This window comes from Lontra canadensis, unplaced genomic scaffold (assembly GCF_010015895.1).
Source record: "Lontra canadensis isolate GAN:19392208 unplaced genomic scaffold, GSC_riverotter_1.0 scaffold135, whole genome shotgun sequence".
NCBI classification, from domain to species: domain Eukaryota; kingdom Metazoa; phylum Chordata; class Mammalia; order Carnivora; family Mustelidae; genus Lontra; species Lontra canadensis.
In genome coordinates, this window is record NW_022631129.1 from 623,344 (window position 1) to 635,402 (window position 12,059).

The following is a 12,059-nucleotide window of genomic DNA, read 5'->3' on the forward strand; positions in this document are numbered from 1 at the left end:
TATCTGCATCTTTCTAGTATGTTGAATAAGATAATTACATGAGTGGTTTGTGCACCACACCAGTGATGGGGGAGATTACAGGGTGCCTGTTGGGTCCTTGGGACACAGGCAGTCTGGGAAGCCCAGTTTCACCCAGATAGAGATGGTGCTGTAAGACATGTGGGAATACCAGGCTTATGCAAGGTAAAGGTTGATGTATGAGGAAACTACCTAAAGGGACTGAATTGATCATTGATTCAGTGAGGGCTGGGATCAGGTTTTTGTAAAATTGCACCCTCTGCAGGGAAAGCTGGGGCTTTTTATCCTGTTTCCTGGGTAACTGCCATCATATAAGACCTTCCCCTGGAAACCTCCCTGTAAGCCCTTGACCTGATATGTGTGCTGGCTGACTGTGCTGTCCTCTCACACTGTGTTGTAGTTATATATGAGTGTTTCCATCAGGGCATTGCCTACTTGTCCTCAGTTTCCCTAGTAGTTGGTATAGTGTGTATGGAAAGACAGTATGTATTAAATGTTATTCACTAGGAGTAGTGTGAACTCAAATATGGGAGAACTTGGGTTGGAGGAGCCAGCTGTTCTTCAGATACAATGTAGATGATTTTGCTTTGAATCTGAAGAAGTTTGTGTTGATCACGTGATAGAGAGAACCCAACCCCAGGGCATACTTTTCTCTGCTAGGCCGAGAATGGTCTGACTGGTCCAGTGAGCTGCGCATCCCAGGGGATGAGTTGAAGTGGAAGTTCATCAGTGATGGGTCTGTGAATGGGTGGGGCTGGCGCTTCACAGTCTATCCCATCATGCCAGCTGCAGGTAAGTGGGGGGCCTGGCAGCATCCAGGTCCTAATGACTCAAGCAGGGTGGACACACAAACCATTTTCATTTAGTACTTTGTTGTCTGCCTTCTCCTAATGTGTTGGGACCCTGCCCTGCCCAAGGTCCCACTGCAGTGATGATCAGAACTCCAAAGAGCCACCTCAGCTGTCCAGTTGTTAGGGTGTTAGCAGTCCATCACCTAATGGGGAAGGAGTTATTGCTGTTGCAGCAGCACCACCACCACTGCTGCTGCTTCTACTACTACTACTACTACCACTTCTTCTCCTTCCTTCTTCCTTCTTTTTCGATTTTATTTGTTTAGTTGAGAGAGAAAGAGAGCAAAAGTGGGGGCTAGGGGCAGAGGGAGAGGTACAAGCAGACTCCCTGCTGAGCAGAGAGCCCAACACGGGGCTCAATCCCTGGCTTGGGATCATGACCTGAGCTGAAGGCAGACAGTTAACTGACTGAGCCACCAGGCACTCCACTGCTTGCACTTCTTAATCTGTTTGATTTTCAGATAAAATGTTAATGTACAGAGTGTAGTTATGTGACACAGACAGTGGCAGTACCATGGGCATCCCTCTAACCACAGCATCTGGGTAGAGAAGGCCCACTGGGTCAGATTTGTGTAGGTCTCCTTGTGGGATGTCCCTCATCCTTTTCAACACAGGGACATTTACAGTGCTCATTTCCCAGGCCCTAAAGACCTCCTTTCTGATCGCTGCGTCCTCTCCTGTCCATCCATGGACTTGGTGACATGTCTGTTAGACTTCCGACTCAATCTCACTTCAAACAGAAGCATTGTCCCTCGTCTTGCGGCATCGCTGGCAGCCTGTGCACAGCTGAGTGCCTTAGGTAAATAGCACCTTTATTATCACGTCTGTTGTACTTGATGGGAAAAATGGTCAAGCTTCTGATATTTTCTGTATACTCATTTTAGCTGCCAGTCACAGAATGTGGGCCCTCCAAAGACTGAGGAAGCTGCTTACAACTGAATTTGGACAGTCAATCAACATAAACAGGCTACTTGGAGATAATGATGGGGAAGCAAGAGCTTTGGTATGGAACGTTAAATTAAAGTTTCTAGATATTTGGCCTTTGGGAATAAAATATTGTTTAAATAGTTTAAACTTCTAAGTCACTGAGAAGAGTTGAGAAATTCTACATAGGAATAAGGCCACCTTTGTCCCTTCTAGACTCCTTTATGTTGCCATATACTCAGTGCAGAATGGCTCATGATTTTTAGAAACAGATGTGTCAATGGCTGTGAGCATAGGATTGTGTCTGTTAGACTTTGCAAAAAGTCTGGCTCACAGCATCCCCTTGTTTTTGCTGTATGAGGTAGTTACTGTTGAAAGGATGCTTGATCTTAACCATCTTAGGACATGGGGCTTTACAGGCCAGAAGGGGATTGGGTCCCTGTAAGTGGCTATACTGAAATCAAGACCAAGCATTCTGAGGTGAATTTTCAAGCTCTTGTTTTTAATTTTAGTGGTCATCAAACCTATTTGAAAAATATCAATACACATTTTTTTAGGGAAAATAGTACCAACATAACAAAATATTGGACACATAGAAACAAAATGCTTATTATCTCCCCTACATTTTGGATTACTAGCATATAATTTTGTTGTTTTCTTAGAGTTTTACAGGTAGTGCCCTTGCTGCTTTGGTAAAAGGCCTTCCAGAAGCTTTGCAAAGGCAGTTTGAATATGAAGATCCTATTGTAAGAGGTGGCAAGCAGCTGCTCCACAGCCCGTTCTTTAAGGTAATGCTTGACTTGTTTTAAAGTGATAAGGAGAGACACTGAGAGTTCATGTGTAGTGCATTGCATTTTAGGCCTCCTTGAGGACAGGTGTAGGTATTGTTGAAGTTGGGTATGAAAAATGTCCAGAAATGACTATGGTTACAACCTAAGCCCTTAATACTTTAACCAAGTATTAGTATACTTTGAGATGCTTGACTTAGGCAGCAAGTATTGTAGCAGTTGTCAGATCTGAGCTCCTGTGTGTCAGGTGCATCACTAGGGGCTGGGTAGGAATAATCCACGTCACTGGTGATGGTGGAATATTTGGTTGGTACATAGCAGTCAGTCTGGAATAAGGAGCTCCTGAATGAGGATTCACAGAAATCCTATAATGATGTCTGTGTTTAGTATGCAGTATTGGTTAAATAAGAGTGTTAGCTACATTTTTTAGCTTCCTTGTGTTACTAATTTTTGGTTGCTTCAGGTACTGGTAGCTCTTGCTTGTGACCTGGAACTAGACACTCTCCCCTGCTGTGCTGAGACACATAAGTGGGCTTGGTTCCGAAGGTACTGCATGGCCTCCCGTGTTGCCGTGGCCCTGGACAAAAGAACACCATTGCCACGTCTTTTTCTTGATGAGGTATTGCATGTTATTTTGAAATCACTTCTGGAATGTAAAAACATTTTCCTTTTTCAGCTGTGGTATAAAAAGATGCCAATATTTATGAGACACAGCAATATTCTCTTACAAAGGAGTACCGTAAAGAAAAAAGCACACAGGTGAAAATGAATAAACAGTCGCTGTGAATTTCAGTTAAAGTTTATTTTTAGTTAATTAAAGATGTAATGGCATTATAAAGATATAATAGGTATTTTCAGATATCTTAGACTTGATATAATCGTATTGGTTTTGCTTATTAACTATAAAATCATAATTTTGATGTTGATATTCTCTCAGATTGTTGGATGGGGATTACTTCTGTGTTCTTAATATTATTTGTTTTATTTTTGAGAGATGAGTGTTTGATAATCTCATAATAATATTGTCTAGGTGGCTAAGAAAATTCGTGAGTTAATGGCAGACAGCGAACACATGGATGTTCTCCATGAGAGCCACGACATTTTTAAAAGAGAGCAAGATGAACAACTTGTGCAGTGGATGAACAGGTTATTATATCAGAACCAAGAATAATATGTACTGGAGAAAGATGTTTTATGTGCAGTTTTTTCCCATGTCAGTTGTTCACTTAATGTTTGTTGTAGGCGACCAGATGACTGGACTCTTTCTGCTGGTGGCAGTGGAACAATTTATGGATGGGGGCATAATCATAGGGGACAGCTTGGGGGCATTGAAGGTGCAAAAGTTAAAGTTCCCACTCCATGTGAAGCCCTTGCAACTCTCAGACCTGTGCAGTTAATTGGAGGAGAACAGACTCTCTTTGCAGTGACAGCTGATGGAAAGGTAAGGGTACATTTTCTGTGTCATACTGACGTTAAAACTAAGAGACAGCTATGGCTAGAGTGCATTGTTGGGTCCACAGTATGTGTAAGGATTCTATATTGAAATATTATCTCAAGGTTAATAGTACTTATGTTATACTGCAAGTGGTTATTATTCTAAATATTTCTGTGTGTGTTTTCTAAATGTGTTTTATAACTTTATAGTTTTTGAAATACAGGCTACATAAAAAAGTGTACTATTTGCATATCAGTAATACCTTAGAGTATTCATTTTTTGTTTGCTATTGTAATGCTCTTTTAAAAAAATTAATTGCTTTTAGTATGATGAAATGGTTGATATTTATATATTGGCTTTATGTCTGGTGACTTTATTCTGCTCTTTTCTTTCCTTTGTGTATTTCTTGTATCTTCTTTAAAGTCATCTATAAATGGATTTTGTTCCTTCTCAGTTCACTTCTCTTATATTTTTTTCCTTTGGTGTGGAGGAAAGGAAGCTCATTGCTCTGGATAGGAGTTACGCTATAATATTGAGCAGGGTTGGTGGTCGTGGGCTTGTTCTTGTCTTAATCCAGGCAGCAAAGCAAACACTGAATATTCCACCCACTTACTGTGAGGTTTTGGTAGATGTTCTTTATGAGATTGAGAACATTTCTTTTTCCTTCTGCATTTAAAAAACTGTTTATATTTGTTTTCTCTTTTAGTGGATTAATACAGTGAATTGAATTAATTGGTTTTCTTTTTTTTTTTTAAGATTTTATTTATTTATTTATTTATTTATTTATTTATTTGATAGAGAGAGACACATCGAGAGAGGGAACACAAGCAGGGGGAGGGGGAGAGGGAGAAGCAGGCTTCCTGCTGAGCAGGGAGCCTGATGCGGGGCTCAATCCCAGCATCCTGGGATCATGACCTGAGCTAAAGGTAGATGGTTAACAGTTGAGCCACCCAGGCACCACATTAATTGGTTTTCTTATATTAAACCCTCTTCCATTCTTTGGGGAAACCCAACTTGGTCAAGATAGGTTTAACTTTTTTGGGATTTGTGAATATTTTGGGATTTTTTGGGAGCTCCAAGATCATGAATTCGGTCATTACAATGTTCCTATCTTAAACACTTCTTGTCTGGTTCTGATACTCTTTTATGTGTTTAACTTACAACAATTAATTTAAATACACACTTATTATCTTGTAGTTTCTCTGAGTCAGGATTCTGGATGTGGTTTAGCTTGGTCCTCCCTCCCAGGATCTCTCAGCAGGCTGCAGTTGCCTCAAGGCTGTACTGAGGATTTGGCATGAGCTGTTGGTCGAGGCTGCCTCAGTTCTTTGCCACCTCACACTTGGCCACTGGCTTCATTAGAGCAAGTAAGGGGGATGGGGCAAGAGAGCGTGATAACAAGACCAAGTCACAGTCTGTGTGACCTAATCCAAAAGTGACAGTCCATCCCTATTGCCATAGTCTGTCCATTAAAATTGAGTCACTAGGTATAGCCCATGTTCAGGGAGAAGGGATTACACAGGGTAGAAATCAGGGACCCTTGGAAACACATCAGAAGCTGCCTGCCAAGAGTATCAAGATTGTGCTGGTCTCATTAAAAAGGGTTGAAGTATATCCTTCTTCTTCTCTTCTCTGGAAAATTCTTTGTCTTTTAGTTGTTTCCTGGTTATTTTAACGTGTATATGTAAAATCTGAAGTGAATTAGTATTTCTATCCTCCTTCCAAATAATACAAATACTGATCTTTTGTTATCCTGTGTTTTGGTGCAAACTCTTTAGGGAATGATAGGTATTATTATTTTATTTGTTGTTCTATATAGACCCAAGTATTTTTTTTCCGATTTACCCAATGTTGTACAAACCTTTGTCTCATTGTTTCTTATGTCTCAGACCTTACATCTTTTAATCATTTTTCTTCTACTTTAAGCATGTATTTTCAATTTTTAGTGAGATTCTCTTGTTGGTTAATCCTCACATTGTTTTTCTTTACTTGAATATGTATTTTGTTCTTTTTCTAAAGTAAGGATTGCAGACATTTTCTGGAAAGGTCATGGTAGTATTTTTGGCTACATGGGTCATATGGTCTCTGTTGAAACTATGAAAGCAGGCTATGAACAGTATGTAAATGAATGTATGTGGCTGTGTTCCTATAAAACTTTATTTATGAAAGTAGATGGTAAGGCCTGATTTGGCTCATGGGCCATAATTTGCCAACCCCTGTTCTAGAGTATAAAATTTTCACTTGACTTACTTTCAGTCAGCCTGTTAAAAGCTTAATTTTTCTGGTTTTTGGCCTTCATTATTGCTAATGAGATGTCAACAGTCAGACTGATTTTTACCCAAATGAAGATAATGTTGCTGTTTTTAATATCTTTCTTCAGTGATCTATAATTTTGCTATGATATATTTTTATTTTTATTTTTTTCCACCTTTTTTGTTTTACTTCGTTTTTGCCAGGTGATAAGGGATGGAAGAGGGGGGCTTTCTGACTCTTGAGAAGTGATTTTTCAGTAACTCTGGTAAATTCCTAGACTTTTTTACCTCCCAGTGTTGCTTCTCTTATATTCACTGTGTGATCTCTACCTGAAACTATGAGTTCTGATTGATGTTTGAGTGAGAGAGTCTGTCTTTTATATCTCTAACACCTTCTTTCATGTTTCTTCTTTTCTTTATGTTTCTGCACTATATGCTAGAGAATATCTTCAGACCCATCTTCTAGTTCTGTAATCTCTTCATCACCTGTTTATGATTTGCTGTTAAATATATCTGGGTTTTTTATTTCAGTTATTGTCTTTTTAATTCCTGGAAGTCCTGCTTTGGGTAATTTTGTACTTTCTTATTCCTTGGGGATACCTTCTAGTTTTCATTTCTTTAAATGTAGTATTAGACTGTTGTTTTTGCTGACTCCCACATGGTGTCTTCTTTCAACTATGAGCTGACCATTTTCCTTAGAATATTTTATTTAGAAATTCTTTAAGGCTCAGTTTAAAATTACTCATCAAAAGAGAATTTATAACCCCTAATGTACTACCAGTCTAAGACATAATAAATTAAATTCTTTATCTAAGGAATTTAGACCAAATGTAACATAAATTCAGGCTGAAAACCAACCTAGTGACCAGCTTTTATCATTATGAATTCTTAGGAGAGATTTTCCCCTAATTCAGTGCTAAGATTGAGAAAAACAACTTGCTTTGTTGTTCTCTTAGTTCTTGTTTGCTGTGGGCCCACTGGAGCCTCACCTTTCTACAGTCTCCTTTTAGGCTTTGGCACTTTTCCCCTGACATCCAGTGTGCTGAAGATTCTCAAAACCTTCAAGGGGACATTGGCTGGGCTCATCTATCAACCAGAGTTCTTGATTTCATTCCCTGTTTTAGTCCTTGAGGTTTCCTTACTCTTGTGTCAGTGCAGCATGCATTTGAAACAGTATGAAACAACATTAAAGTTTTTATAGGAGGGATGTTTGATATGCATTTGAAAAAGGCAGTCTGATTTTAAAAAATTAATGATAAACCTTGTGTCCTCAAATAATTACCCACTGAGGGTGAAAGAAAAATAGTGTATTCTACTGTGTGATTTAATGCTGTTTTGCTGAAATATTAATATATTTAAGATTTTCTGTGAGTGTTATTATCAGGGATTTGTTCCAGGGTTAGGATCTTCTTTTCAAAATACATTTTTGTGAATTTGGGATTTCTAATAGTCATAACTATTTCTTTCATTTTTAGAGTTTTGATAAAGCACAGAAATGTTAAATATTCCTGTGGTTTTTAATTTTTAATTTCATTTCTCTGTGATAAAAATGTCTGTGACACTGATTGAGCTTGTTAATTACTAAAATATAGGGATAAATTTGGATTAAAAACCTGATATTTATATTTTTCTTTTCTTAGCTTTATGCCACTGGGTATGGTGCAGGTGGCAGACTAGGAATTGGAGGGACAGAGTCGGTATCTACCCCAACGTTACTTGAATCTATTCAGCATGTGTTTATTAAAAAAGTAGCTGTGAACTCAGGAGGAAAACACTGTCTTGCCCTCTCTTCAGAAGGAGAAGTTTACTCTTGGGGTGAGGCAGAAGATGGGAAGTTGGGGCATGGCAACAGAAGGTATTATGTGAAAACATCATTTTTGATGTTATGCTTTCCTTTTCTTATTTTAATTTTTGTGTAATATATTGGCACTTTGTTTTTCAGAACAGCATTTATAATAATCTATTCAAGTTAAATGTTAATGACTCATTTGGCAGAAATAAGTTCTTGTTCCAATGTGTGGGGTTGCCTACGTGACCTTCCTAGTTGAGGGGAAAATCAATTCTGAATTTCTGATTTTTAAGTACTGAGTGTGTTGAGTTTCTCTTTGTCCTTCTCCCCTTCCTCTGATCCTGAGTAATTCACTGAATCACAGTTAGCACTTTGGTACCATATGTGATACTAAAGCTATAAATACAGAGGAAATGGAATGGGACACACAAATGACAGTATTTTTTTAAACAAAGCAAGCAAACAAACCCTCTAGTTTTTAGAAATTAATGGGAACTACCAGCCCAATTGGAGTAACAAGGACCTTCATATACAAATAACTTAAAGCACCAGACACTGCAGCTCTAAAGATACTGGATAAGAGGCAGTAAAATTATGTACGGTGATCTGCAGAGGTGAATGCTGACAGTCATGTGTGTATGAGGAGAATAACTGAGAGGCCAAGGGAAAAACGACCCAAAAGGATTAGACAGAATGGTCCACAGAGCTTATAGAGGGCAGATGATAGGCCTTGTTCCCAAAACCTCATAATTCCCAGGGCATTGGTTAGAGGATTAAGAATGTGCACAACAGTGGGGGGAGAAATTAAACATAGACTGTGTTGCTCTGACCCTGCCAATAAAGCTTAGAAGCAAGACATGAAAAGATTATACTATTTACAAGGAACCATAAGCTCAAGAGTATCTTTATGAATACAAACATATCAAGCATTCAGCAAGATAAACTTTACAGTGTTCTATATCCAATCAGAAATTATCAGGCATGTGTGTCTTCTAGAAATAATATTGGGAAAATTGGGTGTTCAAATGCAAAAGAATGAAATTGGATCCCTCATGTACATCACTTACAAAAATTAACTCAAAGTGGAATAAAAACTTAAATGTAAGTGTAAGACCTGAAGCTGTAAAACTTCTAGAACAGGGATAACCTCCTTGACATTGGTGTCTGCAGTGATTTTTTTAATATGACACTCATAGTGCAAGCACCAAAACCAAAAATAAACAAGGAGGACTGTGTCAAACAGCAAAAGAAACAATTGACAAAAAGAAAAGCAACCTATAGAATAAGAGAAAATATTTGCGAACCATATAACCAGTAAGGGATTAATGTAGAAAATGTGTAGGGAACTCGTATAACTCAATAGCAAAAAAATGAAACAAAAAACATGATTAACAAATGGGAAAAGACCCGAATAGACATTTTTTTCCTGAAGAATACATACAGATGACTCATAGGTACATGAAAAGTTTCTCAACATCATTAATCATCAGGGAAATGCAAATCAAAACCACAATCAGATATTACCTCACACTTGTTAGAATGGCTATTATCAAGAAGGCAAGAAATAGGAAGTGCTGGTGAGGACGTGGAGAAAAGGTAAACTTTGTACAATGTTGGTGGGAATATAAATCGGTGCAGCCACGATAGAAAAACATAGAAAAAAGTAAAAAAATAAAAAAATAAAACTACCATATGATCCAGCAATCCCTCTTTTGGATATATATCTGAAGGAAATAAAATCATTGTCTTGAAAGGATCTGCACTCTCATGTTCAGTGTGGCATTGTTTATAATAGCCAAGACATGGAAACAACCTAAGTGTTCATCAGCAGATGAATGAATAAAGAAAATGTGGGTTGGTGTGTGGAGTGTGTATGTGTGTGTGTATGTGTATTATTCAGCCATAGAAAAGGAAATCTTGGTATTTGTGATAACTTGGATGAACCTTGAAGACATTATCTTAAGTGACATGAGTCAGAGAAAGAGAAAACACTATGATCTCACTTATATGTGAAATCTAAAAAAGCTAAACTCATTGAAATAGAGTAGATTGGGAGTTACCCAGACCTCGAGGTTGGAGATTTGGGAGATGTTGACAGAGTGTACTAACTTCCAGTTATAAGGTGAATAAGTTATGGGGATTTAACGTACAGTATAGTGACTGTAGATAACAATACATTTTATTGTATCCTTGAAAGTTGCTAAGAGAGAGTAGATTTTTTTTTTTTTAAGATTTTATTTTTATTTATTTGACAGAGAGAGATACAGTGAGAGAGGGAACACAAGCAGGGGAAGCAGGAGAGGGAGAAGCAGGCCTACCGCTAAGCAAGGAGCCCGATGCCAGACTCCATCCCAGGACCCTGGGATCATGACCTGAGCCGAAGGCAGATGCTTAATGACTGAGCCACCCAGGCGCCCTGAGGGTAGATCTTAAATGTTCTCACCGCACAAAAATATTATTATGTGAGGTGATGGATTTGTTAACTAAACTTACTGTGATAATCATTTTGTAATGTATACATGTATCAAATCATCACATTATACACCTTGAATTTATTTATTTTTACATGTCAGTTATATCTCAAAGCTATATAAAAATTATCAGGGATACAAAAAGGCAGGAAAATGTAGCCCATATAAGGAGAAAAATCAGTCGATTAAAACTGACCCAGAAATGACATAAGTGATACTACTAGATAAGAATGTTAAAATAGTATTTTAACCACATTCCTATATTATTAAGAAACTTTTGGAAAATTTGAACATTTTAGAGACTGAAAGATATTTAAATGCTTTAACCAAAGTCTTAATGATATGAAATATGTCTGAAATGAAAAGTACAGTACATGTTTAATACAGATTAATGTATAATCTTTTTAATACAGGTTAATGTATATGTATATACAATGTTTAATGTAGATTAAACATTACAGAAGAATAGATCCATGAACTTGATGAAATACACATACATAAAATGAACATAGCATCAGTGAATTGTGGATACACAGTCTTAAGTGGCCTATTCTATGAATAGTTTGGAGCCACCAGTGGAGGATGGGGGGGATTTTGAAAAATAATAGTGAAAAATGTGCAGATTTGATGAAAACTATAAACTCAAAGATTCAAGAAGGTCAAAGAACTTAAGGCACAAGGAACATGAAGGAAACTTACCAAGGCACATGGTCAAGGCTCAAGACTGCTGATAAAGAGAAAAAAATCATAAAAGCAGCTAGAGGGAAAAATACATGTTACATATATAGAAAAAAGACAAAGGATGACTGCAAATTTCTTACAGAAAACAATGCAAGCTAGAAGATGGTGGAGGTACTGAAAGTAAAAATAACTGTCAACCTAGAATTTGTTTACTCTAGGAAAATATTTTTTCAAGAATAAAATTCAAGTAGAGTCATTCAGACATAACAAAAGCTGAGAGAATTCAACACCTGCAGACCTGCACAACAAAAATGTTAAAGGAGTTACTTCAAACAGAAGGAAAGTTGTATCAGATGGAATTAGGGTTCTACACAAATGAATGAGGAAATTGCTGCATGAGTCAATTAATATCATGACTTTTTCCTTATTGTATAAATATTTTCAAAAGGTAATTGAGTATTTCAAGGATATAATAGAAATGAATTGAGACACACGGAAGTAAAATATATAGCAATAATAAGAGGAAGACAACATCAACACAGAGGCTTGGGGGGTAGGAAATAGATTCCACTATGATGCTCTTATATTATACATGATGTAGTATGTGACCAGATTAAACTGTAATAGAGAGGTATTCTGCATAACCTAAAACAAACATTAATATAATGCAACAAAAAGCTTTACTTGATAAACCAACAAAGAAGTTAAAGTGAAATTGTAAAACATACTCTAAAGAAGAAAAAAATTGAGTAAACAGAGGGGACAAGTAGGAAAAAGATAGCAAGATGTGATATAAGCCAAAATATATTAACAGTAACATCAAATGTAAATGGTTTAGGCACTTCATTTA

The 12,059-nt window shown here is 37.3% G+C and overlaps 1 protein-coding gene across 9 annotated transcripts in view; it reads left to right on the plus strand.

Moving 5' to 3' along the window:
• The window catches only part of HERC2 (HECT and RLD domain containing E3 ubiquitin protein ligase 2), a 232,745-nt gene that overhangs the window by 195,679 nt on the left and 25,007 nt on the right, over positions 1–12,059 (plus strand). For all 9 annotated transcript variants that reach the window (XR_004380894.1, XM_032843125.1, XM_032843126.1 and 6 more), the window contains 8 exons: positions 679–810; positions 1,510–1,668; positions 1,754–1,872; positions 2,456–2,581; positions 3,045–3,200; positions 3,612–3,727; positions 3,824–4,022; positions 7,909–8,123. Coding sequence is in view for 8 of the 9 variants with exons in the window: in XM_032843125.1 (XP_032699016.1) it covers positions 679–810; positions 1,510–1,668; positions 1,754–1,872; positions 2,456–2,581; positions 3,045–3,200; positions 3,612–3,727; positions 3,824–4,022; positions 7,909–8,123 (1,222 nt within the window). In the remaining variant the exon portion in view is untranslated. The remainder of the gene's footprint in view (positions 1–678; positions 811–1,509; positions 1,669–1,753; positions 1,873–2,455; positions 2,582–3,044; positions 3,201–3,611; positions 3,728–3,823; positions 4,023–7,908; positions 8,124–12,059) is intronic.